The sequence below is a fragment of the Nyctereutes procyonoides genome, unplaced genomic scaffold (assembly GCF_905146905.1).
Source record: "Nyctereutes procyonoides isolate TBG_1078 unplaced genomic scaffold, NYPRO_anot_genome, whole genome shotgun sequence".
Classification (NCBI taxonomy): domain Eukaryota; kingdom Metazoa; phylum Chordata; class Mammalia; order Carnivora; family Canidae; genus Nyctereutes; species Nyctereutes procyonoides.
Genome location: NW_026575035.1, coordinates 11288577 through 11312055, shown reverse-complemented (window position 1 = coordinate 11312055; position 23479 = coordinate 11288577). Strand labels below are relative to the sequence as shown.

The 23479-nt window shown below is 37.4% G+C and overlaps 1 protein-coding gene across 1 annotated transcript in view; it reads left to right on the top strand.

Annotated features, from left to right (window-relative positions):
* Window positions 1-23479, top strand: part of CUNH8orf34 (chromosome unknown C8orf34 homolog) — a 378334-nt gene that overhangs the window by 243781 nt on the left and 111074 nt on the right. Inside the window, 1 exon segment of the mRNA XM_055318190.1 lies at window positions 773-908. Coding sequence (XP_055174165.1) covers window positions 773-908 — 136 coding nt within the window.

Sequence of the window (23479 nt, the reverse complement as noted above, 5' to 3'; positions counted from 1 at the left end):
TGTAATTTATCTTTTAAACTTTATGTCCCTCTTTTGCTAAGACTAAGAACAAAAAAAAAAATGGAATCATTTTTACCAGCGCCCTTGTTCTCTGAATAAAGCAGGAGATCATGTACATATTATATCAGGACCGAATTGCAAGGGAAACTAAGATCTTTTTAAGTCTTGTCTGAGGACCTGGGAAAAATAGGAGGGGGCTTCATTGAATCTTGGTCATGAATATCCGAGTATATTGTCCTCTCCACCTGATAAAAAGGGGAAAAATTAAGAGTGAAAACAGAGAAGACTTCAGATGTGTTATTAGAGGCTATTGCATGGGGAAACTATGAAGGCAAGCTAATTACAAACAAATGGTTTTTAATTCATTTGAAAGACTATGTCTTTTTTTGATTGGCTCTGAGTTGGAAACAAAGGCAAAAATAGAGAAGCTGACAGTCGCTGACCAAACCCTGACCATTTGGGGCTAATGGCAGCAGAGATTTTGGTGTGGTTTCTTTGCACTGTTACAGAAAGGTGGCAGATCCATGTTCCATAGTCATAGATGATAACCTGCCCATTGTCTAAATGGATTCAGCCTCTCACCATTTTTCTCCTGTAAATTTTTTCATATGTCTTCAACTACATCTAGAAATGCTTTGAAAAATAACTCATACATGAGGCAGTATTTCTGCAAAGTGGAAATATACTTAACTACTGGCAGATATCTCAAAACAGACTCTTCTTAATTCTTTTAGGGCTAATGTTTTCTCTGCAATTGTTTATGTTGTTACAGAGGATCTTGATGATTTAAGAATGGAGGGAGTAACTACCCTTGTACCTTCTGGGAGCAAATTTAACCAAGGTCGTGCTACTCACCCTGCTGAACCTCAGGCCAAGGTCACACTGAACATCTGTTCAAGGTGTGCCAGGTAAAACAAATCATAGGTATAGTATATATAAACATAATCTTCATTTTTAAGATCTAAGATTTTGATGCAAAGGGTATACTCCTCTGTGTTAAGAATATCATTTCCTCCCAATTATCTTTTGTGCTAACATTGGCAAGGGACTTAGTCGTGCAGTTTATCCTTGTGTCGAATGCCACTCAGACCAACAATGAATCAAAGAGTTTAGCTTGTCCTCGCTTCACAGTGAGAAATTTTAAGTCTCCTGTCCCTGAATTTCATTTGCCATCTGCCCTACTGTTCCCTTTCAAAGGAAGAATGAATATAAGGGCTCTAAAGCTTCAAAGCCCCTTTTAAAGCACCTGCATAAAGGCAAGTTTGCCCAGGTATCGTTTAAGATCTGATATTATTGGCCTCTTAACCTGCTCCTCATCTTGTTCACCTCCTGGAAAGAATTTAATCAGCTTGACACTTTTCAGTTTTGGCAGCTGGAAGCAATCTTTGCATATACTGTATGTGGCCAAAGAAGTAGCTTAAGTTACTGCCAAGTCAGCTCCCAGTGCTGGTCTAGCAGAAACTCACCAAATAGCTAGAATTCATTCTTTTGTAGGAACTAAATCTCATTTGCAAAGAGGCTTTTAAGCCTGTTTAAATGATAAAACAAGCCTTCTAACCCTTATGTAAATGGTGCAGATTAGCAAGAACAATGCACTGGCTGGCCAGTTTTATCTCCTTTTCTTTATGTCTAGCTGTTCTATTGTTCTGTTTGAGAGGGGATTAGCTGCTTCGAAATAGGGAGGGAGGGAGGGTAGGAGAATCAAATCAGATTCTTGTAGCTTTTCCTCTTTTACCCTTTTGAAATTTTTATTTTAATCGCCACAGGCTTAGAAAAATAGAAAGGATACCTCTTCGAAAAGCAGGGATGTTATTTGAGACCATTAGAAATGCCATAGCACAGTGGAAACATCAATGGAAACATTGCTTCAGACCAGTAATATTTGGGTGAATTGACTTTGATGAGGGCTTCCAAGAAAACTTCTAGCATTTTTGTGATGGTATTTAGGCATCTTGAGTGTACAAGGTCATCTATGTGAAAGTTTTTTAGCATTTAAAAAACTTTTATAGTAGAAATAACAAAGATTCAACTGAGTGAACTTTGGAGATATAATTGGCTTTATCAAATAATTCCTGAATCATGCAGCTTCCCATGTAGCGAACAGAAGAGTTCACTGAGCAACGGGAAAGGAAAGGTTTTTAAAGGTAGGGAGACTGGAGGTGGGCGGGAGGGGCGGGGGCAAAACTGAGGAGGATTGTTAGCAAAGAATCCATTGTTTTAGGCATGGCTGCCCTCCTAGATGGAACAGAGGGGTCTTTCAGTAAACTTCCTAGTGCTGACCAGGAAATTCCCATGATGACTGGTTAAAGGTTACACAGTCCAGGAGAGTTGAAACTGCAGTTCGATTAAGTATTAAGTCTTGGTTTACTGACTGAGAGTCTCTACTTAAATGGCTCTATTATGGCCCTGGGGTTTCTTTTTAACAGTATATTTGTTCATTTACAGTTTGACTTGTGGGGGATTAGTATTTGATCCTTCATATCATTTGTAAAAGATTGTTTTATCAAAAAGGGAAGCCTCTGAAAATGGTATGTTTCCAAGCTGCTGTGGATTTGAATTGAGAAAGGACCAAGCACCCACCTAACCCTGAATCATCCACCATTCAGCTTGCCAATAATAGTTAGACCGTAAGTCGCAAATAACCTATATTTAAGATTGAGCCTTTAATTTGTTGAAGAGGTATTTGATTGAAAAAACAATCGATTACATTTATTGTTTCCTCACTACATAGCACATACCATTCTAAGCACATTAAATACATAAATTTATTTGACTCTCAAGTAACGAAGTTAATTACAGTTGTTATCCTCATTGCGTAGATAAGGAAGCTGAGTCAGGAGTTGGTTAAATTACTTGTCCAAAGTAACACGGCAAGTAGGAGGCAAGACACATTTTCAAACCCAGGTAGTATAGCTGGACTGACTGCTTTGTCATTTTATTTTATTGCTAAGTTGTTGTCTGAAGGTAAAGATGGAAGCCTCAAATGGTTAGAAACAATGAGATAGGAAGAGATTTGGGGTGTTTGAAATAATGGGAGCTCCTGACTTTTGATGGAGTATAGGCAAGCTTGTACTACCAAAAGCAAGATAAGGATGTATTGATTCAGGGAAATGTGGTAAATAGTTTGGACGAAAATACTAGGCTGTGGATTTTAGGGGGCTACCGTAGTCAGAATTCAGAGTGGAACTAGGATGAGTTAGGAACTTTAGAGAACCTGAGATTTTACCTTATCTGCAATCTGATGTGTTAATTGGCCACTGTTTTATCAATGTGGGCAGAAGATAGCTGTCAGAGACCAAGGACTTGGCACTCACACAATTGCCAAAGTGTTATCTCCACTGGTCTCCCAATCCACAAATTTTCAGAGAATGACACAAATAGGATAGGAGGTTATCGTATTAGAGAGGAACACTGAGTTTAGGAAAACAGTGTTTTATAATGGGATGTTAGCATTGCTCTACTGGGAGCCTCCATATGTCTCTTCCAAGGCTGTTTGCAATACAGACATCCCTGAACAGAGTGTCTGAAACTGAGGCTGTCAAGTGGCTTTGCTCACCAGATATGTAGGAACCTGAGAGACTCATGGAGGACTATCTCCCAATACTAATTAGAGTGAACTACTTTGGTAATACAGTGATGTGCTAATCAGAGGTTTCCATAATTAATTTTCAGACATCAATTTATATTGTCAGTTCACCTCTCCTAGTTGCAAGATTGACTTTTAAGACTGTGAGAATTAAAAAAAAAAAAAAAGACTGTAAGAATGAGAATTTTACTTTTTAAGTCACGGCTGAGGCAGAAGTCATAAACTGGAGGACTGTGGGCAATGTCCAGTTGTTTTGTGTCTTCATAACATTTAAAAATACCACGGGACTAGTTACTAATTTTACATAAAATATTGGGACTTCTGTCTCATCTTAAAAATCCCTACAGGATGGGGATCCCTGGGTGGCTCAGCGGTTGAGCACCTGCCTTCGGCCCAGGACGTGATCCTGGAGACCCGGGATCGAGTCCCACATCGGGCTTCCTGCATAGAGCCTACTTCTCTTTCTGCCCCCACCCCTCTTCTCTGTGTGTCTCTCATAAATAAATAAATTAAATATTTAAGAAAAATCCGTACAGGTGATAACACTGGGGCCCACATTCTCAGATGATTACCCAGTAGCAGCTTTCCCCTAGGCCCTTAGACCCTGCAGTTATGCTCCAGTTCACCTCACATTGTCTATCCAGCTTCACTCACTTATAGTACCTGTGTAAAGTCTGTAAGCCTTTGTAACCTCTGATTTGCAGAAATTCCGATGATAAGCAATGAATCAGGACTGGAGGAATGCAGGCTGAGGTACCTCACCAGGCCACTGGGTGAAGATTTTGGTGCCCAGAAAAGGCAGATAATACTGTCTCAGGGTACCTGACTGCACAGGAGTTTATGGTAGGCAGGTGGTTGTTTTAGAGTGACCAGGTGATCCCTCAGAACTCAGAGAGAGTGAGTCAGTCAGTAAGCTGCAGACTAGACCAACATGGGGAACATGGTTGCTCCATTTAAAGAACTATTACCCATTGTCACTGCTCTTCTTGAGTGGGCACTGGTACCCAGCCTGGAAGATAATAAGAGATAATGTGGGGTTTATATAGGAAGACTAGACATTAGATTTGGGGCCTTTTAGGATCAGGATTTAATTCTAAATCTCACTGGATTGGAGACACTGTTGTGCTGATGGATAAGAAACTTTTGGATAATTAATGTTCAGTTGTAGGACATAAATATCAACACTTTTCAATGCTTTACAGCAAAGGAAATAGAAAGACAGCTTCCTTCAAAGTCTGGCAAAGGGATTTTTATATGCCCTAAATTACCTAATGTATCATTTGGGAAAAATTATGCAAATATTCAGAAAATCTGATACTGCGCCTTGCAATCCTGGTGATAACCTCTAAAGACGATTGAGAGGTCTGGACAGAATAATGCATGCAAAGGCAGCTAGCAAATTGTTCACAGTGCAAGGCTGTCAAGGAACAGGGATTTCCTCTTTTTCTCTCACTCACTGGGATAATTACCATGTAAATACTTAAGCAGTTTAAAATGCTTTGAGTTTTTTCCTCATTTTTTGAGAGGGCTGCATTAAAGTGCTCAGGTATTGAAGAAAAAAGAGCCTCATTTTTCTGACATTCTGGAATTTTCTCCTGCCTTAGGCTTTTAACTAGGGAAAAAAAAAAAGTATGTCCATCTTCCAGGATTTATGTATTTAATAAAATGGTCTAATTGGAAATATTTTTGTTGTTTATTTTTTTGTTGTTCCTTCAAGTTTTAAGGTCAAGAAATCTGTTTTGTTTTTGTTTTCTGTTTTTTGTTTTTTTTTCCTCCCATAGAACTGGAGAGGTAAAATGCATAGGTGAGATTATGGTTTTGTTGTGATCTTGAAATAATACTGCAGCTGCAAGATATTGTAGACAAGCTCAGTGAAGATGAATGAAACTTAAGTGATATTCAGAGTTTCTGCAAAGAACCCATCAGTGAGCAAGTTAATGTTAAGAGGTAGAGTCTACTCTATAGATTGCTATTTTTCTCAATCTTTTTTTCAGATATTGCACCACTTATGCACTACTTATGGAGTCACAGTATGTAGAAATGAGTTTGCATATGATATGTCTAGAACATTATTGCTTTTATAAAGTTGAGGGCATTCAGCCAAAGGCCACAGAGCCCTCCTCATTTGGAACCTGATGGGAAGACATAATCTGTAATGAGACTGATGGGTTCTACTGGGATGATTGAGGGATATAAGATACAGGAGACCACTGGTGAGATTTCCACTTTCCAAGACATCAGGAAAAGAGGAATTCAGCCCGCATTAAATTGCTCTGTAAAGTTTTATGTGGGACAAGGTGACTAAAATATCAAGAATGTCAAAGAGTTTATTGAGAATAAACTCAAGAAATAAGAAGATTACAGAATTTTTTTTTCCATAAATACTTCACATACGGTTGGGAAAGTACAACTGAAAGAAAGCTTGCGTTTTCAAGCTGGAAAACTATTCCAGGATAGTGTTACTCCTATAGCTCTTGATGGCCTCAGTCTGATGTGGGCATTGCTGCAGTTTGTGTGATTTAAACAGAGATGATGTCACCTGGCAAGTGGGAAAATGTTGGCTAGTAGATACCTGACCAACCAAGATATATTAAGATTCTAACCCAGAACATCTCATTTTCCCCCCCAGATTACGAAGTAAAAAAGCTATTATAAAACAGCAATTTTAAGTAAATAAGAATTTTCTGTGTAGGATGTAGCAGTGTCCTTATAACTGGTGATTTTACTCATTACAAAGTAGATTTTTAATATATTCATTGAGTATCTCAGTTTGACTTTTAGAAGATTCCACCAATATAGCTAACAAATCCTTGAATGTATGGGCAAAACAAGTTACATTTGTTGCCTGGGAATCACACTAAGTAGTATCAACTAAAAAGTAAAGTGTCAGTAGGTCAGTAATGCAAATTGTAATTATCAGCAACATTTCTGTGGTTTTAAAAAAACAGTGGTTTGTAAAATTTTGAGTTTCAAATTATGTATTTTTATTAAATGTCCTAACTTTTTGTGGTAAGATAACAGTTAAGATACCAATAGCCAGGAGGCAAATGTGGATACCAAGGCACCGAATTACTATTTCAGTGACGTTTATAAGCCATTTTTCTGGAAAGACCACCCATTAATTCTGTCTTCCTATTGCCATTCTGAGGAGTTAAATCTTGTTTTCTTGGACTCCTGCCAGGGCATTCTGGGTGGTAAAATGCTATTTGTTTTTGATCGTGCAAGTGTTTGCATTCATTCATGCTTAACATCAATAGTGCACACACAAAAAGAAGTGAAAGCCATTTTAAAAGAAATTGGATTACAGTGGACATACAGTGACCCTGGCTCAGAAACTATAGCATGAGAATGCTAGGGGAAATTTGTTTCCAAATAGTCTGCTGATTTTTAACTGATTTGCTTCATGACATGGTATCAAAGCTTGTTCATCATTTTTCCTAAACATCATGACATTGAAATACTGAATTTGTTTGTGTGTTGACTTGATACATAAAGCAGGAGACATGCTGTGGTAAAGGTGAATGAGAAATCTTGGAAGTGTGAAGTAATCTCAAACTATCTATATTAGGATTTCCTAGGTGACCTGAGGAAATCTGCATAATTAATCATACATTATATTCAGTTTCACTTTCCTAGGCACTTTTTCTTTTTTTTTTTTCCTTACCTGTTTTTAGAAGGCTTAAATTCAGCAAGTTTGGGGATCCCTGGGTGGCTCAGCAGTTTAGCACCTGCCTTTGGCCCAGGGCGCGATCCTGGAGTCCCGGGATCGAGGACCACGTTGGGCTCCCTGCATGGAGCCTGCTTCTCCCTCTGCCTGTGTCTCTGCCTCTCTCTCTCTCTCTCTCTCTCTCTCTCTCTCTCTCTCTATCATGAATAAATAAATAAAATCTTAAAAAAAAAAAATTCAGCAAGTTCCCAGTGGAAGGAAAGGTGAGCAGAGGTGACTTTGAAAAATGAGTAAGGACAAAAATGGGACTTCTATCACTTGTTGAAAGTTAAAAATTGTTCATAAAAATTGAAATCTCATATTTTATATCATATCTATATGTAGCTTCAGCTTTATGTAATATTAATGCAGAAATCAAAACCCACATAAAATCAAATGAAATTCCCCAAATTCCCAGTATTACATTTAGCTATGACTATACCAGTGACTACAAAGTAAAACACATAGTTTTCTTAAAATGAAAGTAAAGCGATAAATCACCCAATTTCATTACAAAATATTTTTTTCCTATTGCAAATTAAAAGGCATTTAATATAAATTCCTTGATTTTGGCTGGAGAGAGGGAAGAAAAAGAACTCCACAACAGCAGCAATATAAGATTTTAAAATCAGTGTTTATATGATATGAAGGAGAAAGGTATTCATTGTACTCCCATCTTCTAGAATTTGGGCTTTTGGCAGGTTCGACCACAAAGCCTTCGACCCAGACCACTTTTTCATTCTTTGCCTGTGACTTTTTTCTTGTTAAACTAAAGTTAAATTGTTCTTTCGGTGCTTAAAACTGCTAAGGGGAAAATAGAATTTTTGGTTTGGAAAATTTAACTCACATAGGACCACGTCAAAGGGTCTGCGCCCAGTGTCTCCCAGCTTCCTTCACCCCTTAAGCACTGCTGCCTAGGTGCTACAGGCCCAGCCAGAGAAACTGCACAACTCCACCTGTGTTAGCTACTGAATCCACATGCATCTGCTGTGACGGCTGGTTTCTATACACCTACAAAGGCCATGACTTATTGCTGAGGGCAGCTGGCCAACTGTGGGAGTAACTTCGAGAAAACCATATTGGGCACTCTCTATAAAGCAGCTCCTTCTCTGGTGATAGCACCCAAGGTAAGTGCACAAAAGCAAAACACAGTTGCAGACCTACTTCTTTCTACTCCCGACACCCTGATGCCTGACTTGTGTACAATTTGACAACAGCATAAAGAGCTGATGAGAGAAGCTGGAAAGGATTCTAGTGACTTAAAAATTCCATAGCATTGTCTCTGAAGAAGTGTGTCCGGAAAAGACAAATTTGAGACTGTGAGCCTTCTGGCAAGAACAGTTCCTCAAAATGTCGAGGTCATTGGGAGAAACACCAATGGTCAATTATATAAGAATTCAAATGATTTCCCTTGGTTTCCCCAGCACTCGATGGGTTTACAGATGCCACAGTTGGTGTTCAGTTGTTTATTCGTGGAGTCAACACCAGGTTTAAAGTGGCTGAAGAATTAGCCTCTACGAATAGTCTGTTTGAAACAGCTACAGGTACTTTGTGGAAAATATTTGAATCTCTCGTGTGTTATTGTGTTATTGAACTAGTAGCATCATTGATGAACTTTCACTGGCTGTTGTGGCCTGAGCCATCCTCACGTCCATGAATTTTTGTCAAAAGCCAAAGCTGAATATTCTGACTCACCCTACCGCACATCAGTTTAATGCCTTGTTAGTGGTGGAGTTTTCTTGCAGTTTTTTGAGCTAAGGGCTGAGATTAAAAGTTTCCTGAAAGAGAAAAATCACCCTCAACTGCTATTACTGAACACTAAATAGCTTTGGAAATTAGCTTTTCTTCAAACTTGATAACATTTCCTTATTACAAGATAAAACAGTGCTTATATGAAAACCTTATATGGTGTAAAGTCATTTTGATGACAATTAATGTAGTTTGAATTACATCATGTTAAGCTGTTTGATATGCTTGTATTTTATATGTATGTGAATTAATATTAGTATTTGGTAGTACCTATCTATGTGAAAGGACATTTTTAAGGGTGAAATATCTAAGATCTCATTACAGGATCATCATTAGCAGATGAAAATTTGCTATCAATTTTGATGAAAGGGAACCCCAATTTTTTGTTTGTTTTTTTAATAAATTTATTTTTTATTGGTGTTCCATTTGCCAACATATAGAATAACACCCAGTGCTCATCCCATCAAGTGCCCCCCTCAGTGCCCGTCACCCAGTCACCCCGCTCACCTACCTTCCTTTCTACCACCCCTAGTTCGTTTCCCAGAGTTAAGAGTCTCTCATGCTCTGTCTCCCTTTCTGATATTTCCCACTCATTTTTTTTCCTTTCCCCTTTATTCCCTTTCACTATTTTTTATATTCCCCAAATGAATGAGACCATATAATGTTTGTCCTTCTCCGATTGACTTATTTCACTCAGCCTAATACCCTTCAGTTCCATCCACGTTGAAGCAAATGGTGGGTATTTGTCGTTTTTAATGGCTGAGGAATATTCCATTGTATACGTAGACCACAGCTTCTTTATCCATTCATCTTTCGATGGACACCGAGGCTTCTTCCACAGTTTGGCTATTGTGGACATTGCTGCTATAAACATCGGGGTGCAGGTGTCCCGGCGTTTCACTGCATCTATATCTTTGGGACCCCAATTTTGAAAAATGTTATCCTCCCCCCAGAAATTTTTTATTAATAAACCTGTATTACAAAAGATTGTAATTGGTTATTATATTTTAGACTCAGTTACTAAAAATTTGTGGAAAAAATTAACATCATTTTTATTTACAGATGACAGATATCCAGCCTGTGGCCCCCAAAATCAACATACTGTATTCAAAAGCACTGTTTAAATTCACTTATCAGATTTTATGGTTATTGCCTTTTAGATTTTGTTTGTTGTGAGGGCACTTTTTCAAACAGATAATACCGGAGACACTCAGATGTCTGTAATTGTTTTTAACAGAATAGCATTATAATTAATTTATAACACAAGGATCAGTCCTTGTTTACTCTTAGGGGCATTTTAGAGTTTCCTGAGAAGGATTCTTCCCCAAGTTTTCTGTTTCTTCCTCTTTGAAGTCTTTTTATTTATTTTTTTTCTTTAAGATTTTATTTATTTATTTGAGAGAGAGACCGAGATAGCAAGAGAGAGAGAGAGCAGGGAGGAGAGTCAAAGCAGGCTCACCACAGAGCAGGGAGCCTGACCCAGGGCTTGATCCCATGACCCTAGGATCATGACCTGAGCTGAAGGCAGTCGCTCAACTGACTGAGCTACCCAGGGGCCCCCTCCCTTGAAGTCTTCAATGAGTTTCATCAACCTCTACTGGGTATTAGTGAGAAGGACAATTGAAGAGCTTTGATTTTCTTTTTACAGTTTTACAGATAGCATGATTCTATCCGAGATAGAAGTTGGATATTTCAGGGCATCTTGGTCCTGGATTAAACCAAGGAAAGCCAATAAATTAAGGACAAATAAAGGAAAAGGCCTAGGATACCCTCCTGACCCTAGAATTGAGGAATATGTCTAGAAACAGTAGCCTACGGACAAGAATAGTAAATTTCTGTTTTTGTTTGCTTGATTTTCCCTGGGGAGAGGAATAACACAGGTAATAGACCAAGAGGCACACAGATTCATTTTATGATTTCCATCTGAAACCACAATGTGTTTTGATCTGAAAACTGCCCCAGTATGAATCATAGCAAACCCTCCCTGGAAGTGAAAGAAAATAAGGAAGAAAAGATGAAAATAAGACCTTGTTCATGTCCTATAGGCTGCTTATTCTATTCCTAGGGTGTGCATTGCCCAAATCCTACCCAGAGTATGACCCATTTCTTGTAAGACAAAAAAAGAAAGAAAGAAAGAAGAAAGAAAGAAAGAAAGAAAGAAAGAAAGAAAGAAAGAAAGAAAGAAAAAAGAAAGAAAGAAAGAAAGAAGAAAGAAAGAAAGAAAGAAAGAAAGAAAGAAAGAAAGAAAGAAAGAAAGAAAGAAAAAGGACCATGGACTCATTATCTTGAAATATGGCTTATGTCATTTCATCAAGATCTGTAGGCAGGAATAACTGAGACGATATACTCACCCAGCTTCTCATGAGAAGATCTTAGGAGAACAGCACGGCATATGTCTAAATTTCCTAGTCTTCGGGTGCTAGCTGTAGAGATGGTGAGAAATTGTCAGACTTAGAAATCTTTTGAAGATAGATCCGACATGATTTGCTGTTGGAATTAAGTGGTACATATGAGATAAAGGGAAGAATCACATTGATTCCAAATATTTGCCAGAGTAACTGAAGTATGGTGTTCCATTGGTGAGATAGAGAAGATGGGAGGAGCTTGTGTAGGCTGATGGGGAATTAAGAGTTTTGCACATGTTCAAATTGAGATCCCTATTGGACATATGTGGTCAAAATCTCTCTCAGCAACAGAACTGACAGCTAATAGAGTGAAAGATTACTTTTTCTTTCAGCAGTATGAAAGAAATGAAAGAATTTGCCATGTCTTTCCAGAACAGGCTTTGCGATTGACTGTCACTGGCATTGGGATTAATCAACTACATTGATCAGAAGTTACCTCATATCTCACACCTCTTCATCTCCCCTAGCATGGTTGGTTCGAGATCTACCATAATCTGCTTAACTTGCTTTTCCTTTTTAAGGCTTTTATCATGCTTTCACTCTCATTAGAATATTAACTCTATGAGAGCAGGGACCAAATCTGTCTTGAATCACTGGTATATCCTCAGTACCTTAAATAATTTGTGATCCACATGAAATAGTCAATGAATGCTTGGATGCGCAGATTAGAGGAATATCAACTGGAATCGCTTTCTCTCTATTTCTTTCTCTGTGTGTCTCTTTCCATTTTTATCTCCATCTCTATCTCTAGATTTATCTTTCTTTCTCTCTATCAACCTCTCCATTTTTTATCTACAGATTCTACTTTCTGTTGGACTATTCCAATTAGATTGTCCCAGTGCCTGGATGCTATGTGTTTAAAATATCCTTAGAACTTATGTCCTTTCTCAGGGTTTATTTTTTATTTATTTATTTTTTAAAATTTTTATTTATTTATGATAGTCACAGAGAGAAAGAGAGAGAGAGAGAGAGGGGCAGAGACATAGGCAGAGGGAGAAGCAGGCTCCACGCACCGGGAGCCCGACGTGGGATTCGATCCTGGGTCTCCAGGATCGCGCCTTGGGCCAAAGGCAGGCACCAAACCACAGCGCCACCTAGGGATACCCTTTCCCAGGGTTTAAATGGTAATCTTTAAAAAGGCAATGCTAACCTCTCCCCAAGTAATGTGCCTACCAGAGAATAGGCACTGCATGGGGGTGATGAGATCTCCAATGAGCTCTAGTGAGTCATGGGCTCACCCGTATGTTAGGGAAGAGACCTCCTTTATTTGACAATTTCAACAGAATCATGAGAAATTGGGGAGAAGCACTTGCCAAAAGGAAGAGATTCAGCACAGATAAAATAATAGGATGACCATCATAATAAAATAGAATCAATAAAATGTTCTATTTATAGAGAGCTTTAAATTGTAGAAAGTATTTTGAAAGACATTAATTCATTTAAAACCAGTCCTCATAATTTTAATATCCACTGTACAAATGATGAAACTTGATCCAGAGAATTTAAATAACTTCTACACACAGCTAATAAATGTCTTTGATGGACATGAACCCAGGGCTTCCGAATCAATATTCAATGTTCTTTTAGCTATAGTACATGGCTTCTATATATCACTCCGAAACTCAGAATCATTCCTAATCTTCCATTTTCTAGCTTGGGGTTAATAATAGCCCTTTGTGATTTTCTTTCCACTAACATTGTTATCACTGAGACCCTCCTTAAAGTTCCTTTTGCATCCAACACACACTTCAGTTGCTATCCGTAGCTATCTTTGTGATTTTTTACTTCCTCCTCTCTCAAGTGCCCAGTATCTTTACCTCAACCCAGTCCTGTGGATCCCTCTCCCTTCTGGATTTAGTCTCTACTCCAAGTAGTATTCTCCGCTTCAAATGTGAGAATTCTTATAGTGTGACTAGATTTTTTTAGTACCAACCAGCATGACAGGAGGTTACCAGTTAAGTCCTGAACAGTAGAATCTTCTTTTGGATTTTAGTAATGACAGTAAAGGGTAGGTATCTGGGAACAGCTTTAAAAAATAATAATTTTTGCCTTTATCTTTTTATTTTTTATCCTATGCCCTGAGTCCCAGTTTAACTGGTTCTATGTGTGTAGCCCATAATCTTCCTTCCAAAATCATCTCCCCTCCCTCTGCATGGAAGACTTTTGCCTTATTCACAACTCACAGACATATCCAAATACTCATTCTTCCAGCACAGTTCCTATTTGCTTTCTTCCCTTTAAAGTTCTCTCAGTACTTTTAAATTGAAAACAATTACTTTTTTTTATTCTCCTGGTTAATTTTTTATCTTTACTTCTGCTCAAGTTCACTTTCTCGCTAGTTATGATGCACTTGCATTCTCTTCTCTTAGAGAAAAAAAGGTGGCAAGATATGCATTGATTCATCTTGTATCCAGTTCAGAGCTCCAACAGTTTACCGGGGATATGTTTGGAATGACTGTCATTCCTGCCACATTGCCTACATGGATAATAAAGGGGAGAGGGTTGGAGCCAAGGTTAAGAGCAGAACTAAATAAATATGTGATGAAGTCTAAAAGTTGGACAGTTTTCCATACTGAGTGGTCTAGTGAGTATAAATTTCTAATCTGTGGTTTGAAATTGTCTTTATTTTGCTATCAACTCTTTATTAGTTTGCTAACTTTAGTCACCTGTTTCCAGCCAGTTTTCTTCTTTAAGAGTAAGCATGCCTATGTCCATCTTCTCTAGCCCACATAATTTTTTCCCCCAATAAGGACATTATTAAAATACTTTTCTTTAAATCTCAATAAATTAGGAGATGTTACCATTTTAAAAAACATCATTTCTTAAAACTCACATTTTTATTTTTTTTAAGATTTTATTAATATATTCATGAGAGACAGAGAGAGGCAGAGACTAGGTAGAGGGAGAAGCAGGCTCCTTGAGGGGAGCCTGATGTGGGACTCCATCCCCGGACTCAGGGACCACACCCTGAGCTGAAGGCAGATGCTCAACCGCTGATCCACCTAGGGATCCCTCACACTTTTCTTATAATTTACTTTTCTTCTTGCTGTAAAAAACCATTTAACAGTTTCTTCAGAGACTCCATAGGTAGCAAATTTTCATTTTTGTGTCTGAAAATGTCTTGAATGCTTCCTTCCCTTGGAATAATGGTTTATCTAGTGATTTGGGTTCATTCCATTTGTGGTTGTTTCTCCATGTCATTGTTATATTCCTTCATAGATAATCCTTCTTTATCTCCAGCAACTCTTAAATTCTTTCTGTGCTTGATATTCAACTACCATTTAGCGTAAGACCATCAAAATTAATGTTTTCCATCTGAGACTCATGGCTCTTCCGTTTTAACTACTCTTGTTTTTGACTATTTGCTCTCCTGTATTCCTTCTCTTCTCTCCTTCAGGCACCCATCTAGAGCTTTTCCATCTATTCTCTACATGTTCTTATGTCTCGTTGATATTTTTTAACCTCATTTTTCTTAGCTCAATTCTCTTTTAATTTCTTGATATTTCAAGTAACCAAATTGTCTCTTTATGTCCAATTTAGATTAAATATCTCTATGTTGGGGATTCCCTGGGTGGCACAGTGGTTTGGCGCCTGCCTTTGGCCCAGGGCGCGATCCTGAAGACCCGGGATCGGGTCCCGCGTCGGGCTCCCGATGCATGGAGCCTGCTTCTCCCTCTGCCTGTGTCTCTGCCTCTCTCTCTCCCTCGCTGTGACTATCATAAATAAATAAATAAATAAATAAATAAATAAATAAATAAATAAATAAAAATATATCTCTATGTTTTTAGAGTTTACCCTTATTACTACTGTAATATATGTTTTTAAAATATTTTTTCTTTCTTTGAGATTCTTAAATTTGCTTATTTAAAGTCTTGATTGGGCATTGTTTTGTTGTTAGGCTGGATGTATTCTTACCATTTTATTTTCAGTTGCTTGGCAATCTTTCATGGGATATCTTTTACTCCTATACTTTAAAGTTTTTGTAAACTGATCTAGAATGGGAGTCCCCTCACTTCTTCTTCCCTATTCCTGCCTATTTGCTGGTATTTCATCCACCTTTTCTGTCTTCCACCCCATTTTGGGGTGTCCAGTATAATATTACTATAGTATAATATAAAATCTTATATTGGAGCCTCAGGGCTTCCAGCCAGCAGATGGTGTGGATGGGTTTCTTGCCGATGGCTATCTCTGTTTCCTTGAGTCATCTCTAGGTCTACAGACCCTACAAGTGATTTTGCTCATTACCAGCATTAGCTTACCAGAAGGACATCTCATTCAGCCTCATCTCACACAGTAAGCCTGGTTTCAAGAATAAGATATTTTGCATTCCTTTCCAACCTCTTCTGCCTCTTTCTGGTGCTAGGAGCTAAATTGCTTTTAGCCGTGGTGATTTTAGCCTACCATTATTCTGTTTCCATTTAAGTTCATGATAGTATTTTATCTTGTATTGAGCATGGTTACATCTTTTAAAATAGGTTTTAAAATGTATTTTATCTCTACCAGTTTTTGTGTGTGTGCACGTGTATGCAAGCAGCAGGTTTTTTATACAAATTTACTCTATTGTCTTGACTTGAAGTTATCTCATTGATTAAATACTTCACTATCCATACACACAGGTATTCATAAATAGATGAATGGGGTCATTAGATAAATATGCTGAGAATTAAAACGAATATATTGTTGAAGAAAACACTTATAGAGATAGGTGGGAAGCAAAATATAGTCTTTAATATGACCATTTATATAATTACTTTCCTATTATAGTTTTAAGGAAAATATTTTTTTAGTTGTGTTAGTCATGGACCTTCATGATAAGAATCAGAAACCTTAGTGGGATTTACTTTAGCTAATGGGGGTTTAAGATAAGGATATTTGGGAAGAAATAACATAATAGTTCTGTCTCATTGACATCTGGAATATTGCTCATGACTATTTTGAATATATCAGCTTCTCTAGTGGCCAATCAACAATGTTGGGACCAAGCATGACACCCTTCTCCTCCAAACCTGCTTCTGTGGGAAGGTACTCTTTCAACTTTTTGCTTACTCCTGGATTTTAATACCTCCTGGCATCTTGTGCCTCTCTGTTTCTACTGTTATAGAATAAATATTTGTCACTCCCACAAAATGCATATGTTGAATCTTGGACCTCCAAAGATGTTTAGGAGGTAATTAGGTTTAGATGAGGTCATGAGGCAGTACCCTTATGATGGAATTAATGCCCTTAGAAGAGGAAGAAACAGGAGTGCTCTCTCTCCAAATGCACAGAAAGAAGTTATGTGAGCACATAATGAGATGGTGGTCATCTTCAAACCAGGAAGAGAGCCTTGACCAAGAAACAAATTTGATGCCATATTACTTGGCACCTGTTCTATGACATTTTGTTATAGCAGCCTAAGATAAGGCACCTTTATGATAATTGCCTTTCACTAAATCTTATCTACAGATTCCTAGAGAGGGAATCTGATGAAATGCATCAGTTACCATTTGGTATTATGTCTAAGCCTGAAGAGTAGTGTTTATTCTCTACACCTTTTGACATCTACTTCTTTTGACATCAGTGCCTCAACTCTCAATGATCCCTGGTATATATAATATCCTGGAACCAGGGGATCTGGAGCCATTTTGTACAAAATGAGGGTATATAGGTCTCAGCCTTATGAGGGTCTTGCCCAGAGTTTTAAAATTAGTGACCTAGACTTTTTAGACTTTTGTTGTTCAACACAATAAAAAGTATTGCATTGCCATTTTTAAATAATTTGCCATTTGTTTGTAACAAGATTAGCCAGACGCCCATTCCTTCTTCCTGCAGCTTGCATGCCTTAGTGTGCCCTCGTCCATCCTCTGAGAAAGCACCATGGAATGCATTTTATGTCATGTCCTGCTGCATGCATGAGAGGATGTGCTGGTGGCAGAGAAGCTGCTGCCCTGGGAGATTCATGTTTCAATATGATCCACTAGGCCCACTAACCATAGAAGGGGGTACAATTCACATTTAAACCATGCAAAGTTAGAGACTTTCTGATGTAGATCTTAGACTATATTATATGTCTATAATGGAGGGAATACCTCGAACTTAGGTCTATAAAAACATAATCTAATATGATGCTCAAGGAGTAGGCTATGTTGTAAAAGCTAATTCTCTACCATAGATTCACCCAGAAAAATGTGGGTTCAATTTAGTAATGTCGAAAGATTGGAATAAAAATCATTGCTAAGGTGAAATTCACATCTGTGTAATGAATAGTCCACTCCTGCAAGGGAGCTAATATTGAGGTATTTATGATATGTTAGTAAATCCATTTTGATTTGAAATACAGATGGAAATAAGAAAGGCAACTTTCAATTGTATATACAGGTATTGTGCAGCAGTGAATATGTCCAATTATCTGGATATTTCAGGAAAGTACCTATTATGGGGTGAGGGAGGATTGTCCTTTGGATCCAGTCACTCCATTTTATTACCTTCCCTGAAAGGAATTCATGAAATAATTACTTGACTCCCTACTCAGAATTCTCTAGCTTTCAGAGAAGCAGGTAGGGAGGACGGCACACAGCAATCTTTCTCTACAGCTACTTCACCTCCAGCTGCAGTTTTCCTTTACTGTTGAATAAAGGCAGCTGGCTGATGTTTGTTGCAGCCAAGGCTTCCTTCTTACATTTGCCAGAAGTACAGAATCCTGCTTACCTCTGAATATAGTACTAGCCCTTTCCACTTTTCTCTCTTAGATCATTTGTGTCATTTCCCTTTGCTCCTGACCAGCAATCACATTGGCCTTCTGGCTTTTCCTCCAACAGGTGAAATGGATTTCAGTCTTGCTCTATGGCACTTGCTATTTCCCCTGATAGATGGTATACCTTGCATGGCCTACTCCTTCATTTCAAATGTCACCTCATCAGAAAAGCCTTTCGTGATCCCAACTTCATCACTCTCTCCTTACCTATTTCCTCTAAATTTCACACTTATTATTTCTTTCACTGCATGCTTCCGCTGTCTCCTGCTGCTAGAATACCAGCTGCATGAGGCCAGGAATCTTGTCTGTTTGCTGCTCTAATTCCAGCACCAAAAAGAGTGCATGGAACACATGTAATGATTGAATGGTTGAGTAAGATAGTAACACGTGTATAAAGCACTTTACTTATTAAAATTGGGAATAACCATTGATTTTTTAAAAAAATATTTTATTTATTTTTCATGAGAGACATACACAGAGAAAGGCATAGACAGGCAGAGGGAGAAGCAGGCTCCCTGCAGGGAGTCCTGGATCACAACCTGCGCCAAAGGCAGATGCTCAACCACTGAGCTACCCAGGCACCCCATAATCATTGATTTTTATCAAGTGTGTTCCTTATCAGGTATTTTTCTAAGCACTTTATATGCTTTAACTCAATCCTGACAATATGAGGGATTACAGAGCAGGGATTTTAACCAAGAAGTCTTGCTTCAAAGTAGGCACTCTTTCTTGGTTTGCTGCCAATGATGGAAAGAGGTAGGTATGGGAGGAGGCTGAGAAGGGAGGGAATGATGTGGCTATGTGGCATGTGCCGGTCATGGTGAGCTGAATTTTCCATAATGTTATCCTGTCATTTTCTCATTAACCTGATATATAACCAGTAAACGTGAATTGGTCAATGTTACTTTGTCTGCTCTGGTCCTATCTAAACACACATTGCTGTTTAAGCTAGAATGAAGGGATACTCAGAGTTATCAAAAGTTTGAAATGTTTCCAACCAAGTAACTTCACTGTAGTTCTTTAGAGAAGGATATGTATGTGAAAAGGAAAATTTGGACTTCAGGGATGCCTTGGTGGTTCAGTGGTTGAGCATTTGCCTTCAGTTCAGGACGCGATCCCAGGGCCTGGGATAGAGTTCCATGTCAGTCTCCCCGCAGGGAGTCTGCTTCTCCCACTGCCTATGTCTCTGCCTCTCTCTGTGTGTCTCTCATGAGTAAATAAATTAAATCTTTAAAAAAAAGAAAATTTGGACTTCAGAGTCACCATGCTAGACTTTGTGTTGGTAGCAGGATTCACAAGGCACTGAGTCTGCCTCTTATGAGATGACCAGAAAATCATCACAAAGACACAAATTGCATTTCCCTGATGTATATTTGAAATAAAATTTGCTTGTGTATGTTCTTCTTGGGTAGGTTTATCCCAAATTATACTTTGGATTGCATACAAATAGAAACAAATTTAGAAAAAATAACTCATTAGTGTTTTTCTTGGCTTTAATATGATTTTTGCCTTTTTAAAGTGGCTTAAATTTGGAACAAGAAAATGCCACTTTTTATCTTTACTATTATTTTATCATCTTGCCCAAATAAGCCTCTAGATAGGCTAAGAAAAAAGGAGAAAGGGCACAACTTATTACTAAATTAGAAATAAAAGAAAGGACATCACTACAGATCATTGGATATTAACGATAATAAAGGAATGCTATGATAACTCTATGTCCACAAATTTGATAACCTAGATAAAATGGACCAATTCCTTGAAAAATGTAATTTACCAAAACTCACACAAGAATGAATAGATAATATGAATAAGCCTGTATTTATTAAAGAAATGGAATCAATAATTAAGCCTCCCAAGAAAAGAGTACCAGACTCAGATAAGATCACTGGTGAATTCTATTAGATATTTAAGGAAGAAATGATACCAATTCTCTACAATCTCTTTCAGAGGATAGAAGGAGAGGGAATACTTATTAACTCATTCTATGAGACAACTTACCCTAATACCAAAACCAGACAAAAATAATATAGGAAAAGAGAACTACAGACTAATATTTCTCATGGCCATAGATGCAAAATCCCCGACAATATATTAGTAAGTTGAATCCAACAATGTATCAAAGAATTATAAATCATAACCAGGTGAGGTCTATCCCATGTATGCAAGGCTGATCCAACCTTCAAAAATCAATCAACATAATTTATCACAACAGCAGAGTAAAAAATAAAAATCACAGGATCAAATCAAGGGATTCAGAAAAGCATTTGATGAAATCCAACATCCATTCCTCACGAAAACTCTCAATAAAGTAGGAATAGAGGGGAACATCTTCAACTTGAGAAAGAATATTACAAAAACTTACAACTAAAATCATACACAGCATGATGAGAAACTCAAATCTTTCCCACTAAGATCAGGTACAAGGAAGGGATGATTTCTATAAATCTTTCTCAACACTGTGCTGAAAGTTCTAGCTAGTGCATAAGAAAAGGAAATAAAAGGTATACAGATTGGGAAGGAAGAAATAAAACTTTGTTCATAGACAACATGACTTTCTATGTAAAATATGTGAAGCGATTGACAAAATCTCCTGAAACTAATAAGCAATTATAGCAAGGTTGCAGGGTACTGATTTACAAATGTCAACTGTTTTCCTAAAGAACAGCAATAAATAAGTGAAATTTGAAATTAAATATACAATACCATTTAAATGTTCACCCCCCAAAATGAAATACTTAGTTATAAATCCAACAAAATAAGGATCCCTGGGTAGCTCAGCTGTTGAGCATCTGCCTTTGGCTCAGAGTGTGATCCTGGGATCTGGGGTCTAGTCCCACATCAGGCTCCCTGTGAGGAGCCTGCTTTACCCTCTGCCTATGTCTCTGCCTCTCTCTCTCTCTCTCTCTCTCTCTCTCTCTCTCTCTCTGTGTGTGTGTGTGTGTGTCTGCCATAAATAAATAAATAAATCTTAAAAATAAATAAATAAATTTAACAAAATATGTGTAAGATCTATATGAGGAAAACTGCAAAACTCTAATGAATGAAATCAACAAACTGAATAAATGGAGAGGTATTCTACATTCAGGAATGGGAAGACTCAATATTATCAAGATGTCAGTTCTTCCCAACTAGATCTATACATTCAGTTGCAGTCCCAGTCAAAATCCCAGAAGGTTATTTTGTAGGTATTTATAAACTGATTCTAAAATTTATATGGAAGAGGCAAAAGACAGAGTGGCCAACACAATTTTGAAAAAGAAAAATAAAGTTGGAGGACTTACAGTAATCCACTTTAGGACTTAACATAAATCTAAATTAATCACAATAATTGGTAAAAGAAAAAATAGATCAGTGGAAGAGAATGGAGAACCTAGAAATAGACCACAGGAGTATAGTTAACTGATCTTTGACAAAGGAGGAAAGGTAGTAAAATGGAGCAAAACCAATCTTTTCCACAAATGATACTGGAACAACTAGACATCTACATGCAGAAAAACAAATCTAGACACAGACTTTACACTCTTCACAAAAATTAACTCAAAATGGATCACAGATCTAAATGTAAGGTGAAAAACTAAAACTCCTAGAAGATAACAAAAAAGAAAACCTAGATGTCCTTGGGTAAATGATGCCTTTTTAGGTACAACACCAAAATAGGATCCATGAAAGAAATAATTGATAGCAGGAATTCCTTAAAATTAAAAACTTCTCTGTGTAAGACAATGTCAAGGGCCAGAGAAAACAAGCCACAGACCGGGAGCAAATATTTGCCAAGACATATCTAATAAAGAACTATTACCCAAAGTATACAAAGAACTATTAAATCTCAGCAATAAGAACACAAACAACAAATTTAAAAATGGACCAAAGACCTTAAAAGATGTCTCATTATGAAAAATGCTCCAGAGCAGATATTACTAAGGAAATGCAAATTGAAACAACAATAAATTAAAAAGGGCTCAAATCTGAAACACTGAGCACCAAATAGTGACAAGGATGTGGAGCAACAGGAACTCTCATTCATTGCTGTTGGCAATGCAAAATTGTTTCAGCCACTTTGAAAGATAGTTTGGTGCTTTCTTATAAAACTAAACAGTCTTATAATTCAATCCAGCAATTGTGCTCTTCGGTATTTACCCAGATGAGTTGAAAATTTATGTTCACACATAAACTTGCACATGAATGTTTATAGGAACTTTTTAATAATTGCCAAAATTTAGAAGCAACCAAGATGTTCTTTAGTAGGTGAATGGATGAATAAACTATGGTACATCCAGACAACGGGATATGATTTAGTGTTAAAAAGACATGAGCTAGTAAGCCATCAAAAGGCACGGACAAAACTTAAATGCACATAACAAAGTGAACGGAGCCAATCTGAAAGATTAAAAACTATATAATTCCAACTATATGATGTTCTGGAAAAGACAATACTATGGAGACAACAAAAAGATCAGTGGTTGCCCGGGGTTGGATAGACTGGAAGAGGTGAATAGGCAAACCACAGAGGATGTCAACTCAGTTAAAGCTTTTGTACGCTACATAATGAGGGCTACATGTCATCATACATTTGTTCAAACTCATGGACGATGCCAAGAGTGAACACCAGTGTAAACTATAGACTTTGGGTGAATATGATATACCGATCCTAGTTCATCAATTTTAACAAATGTGTCACTTTTTTGGAGAATGCTGATCATGGGGGGAGGCTGCACACTTATGTGGGCAGGGTTTATGAGAAATATCTGTCCCACTCAGTTTAGCTGTGAACTTTAAATTGTTTTTAAAAAATTAAGTTTTAATAAAATTTTAATGAAGGGAATAAAACAAAATACATCTATTATTTATGGTATGGGTTACTATATCACTATAATTTATGTCGATTTATTCGTCATTTGTTTAAAGACTTATTTTTGCATGTAGAAAGAATAATTCTAACTGTGAAGGAAGATATCTCACAATACTCAGGGTGATTAGTTATCACAAGATATAAAAAGCCTTGAGAACCAAAGTATGATTAATTTTCCTTGCAAATAAATCAAACAAAAGTAGACTTCCCTATTTGTTTACTGGCTACTAAGTAGTATATATATATTATAAAATAACAAACTCAAAAGTTTATAATCCTGTTTGTCCATCAAAATATGTATATTCCTTAATGTTCCTAAGGAACATGTTCCTAAATAATTTTATGCCTTCAAAGTCAAAAAAAAAAAAAAAAGAAAGAAAAGAAAACTTCATGGAGATATTTTTTACTTTCTCTTTTTATAATGGATCAAGTCAGACAAGAATCAAAGCTG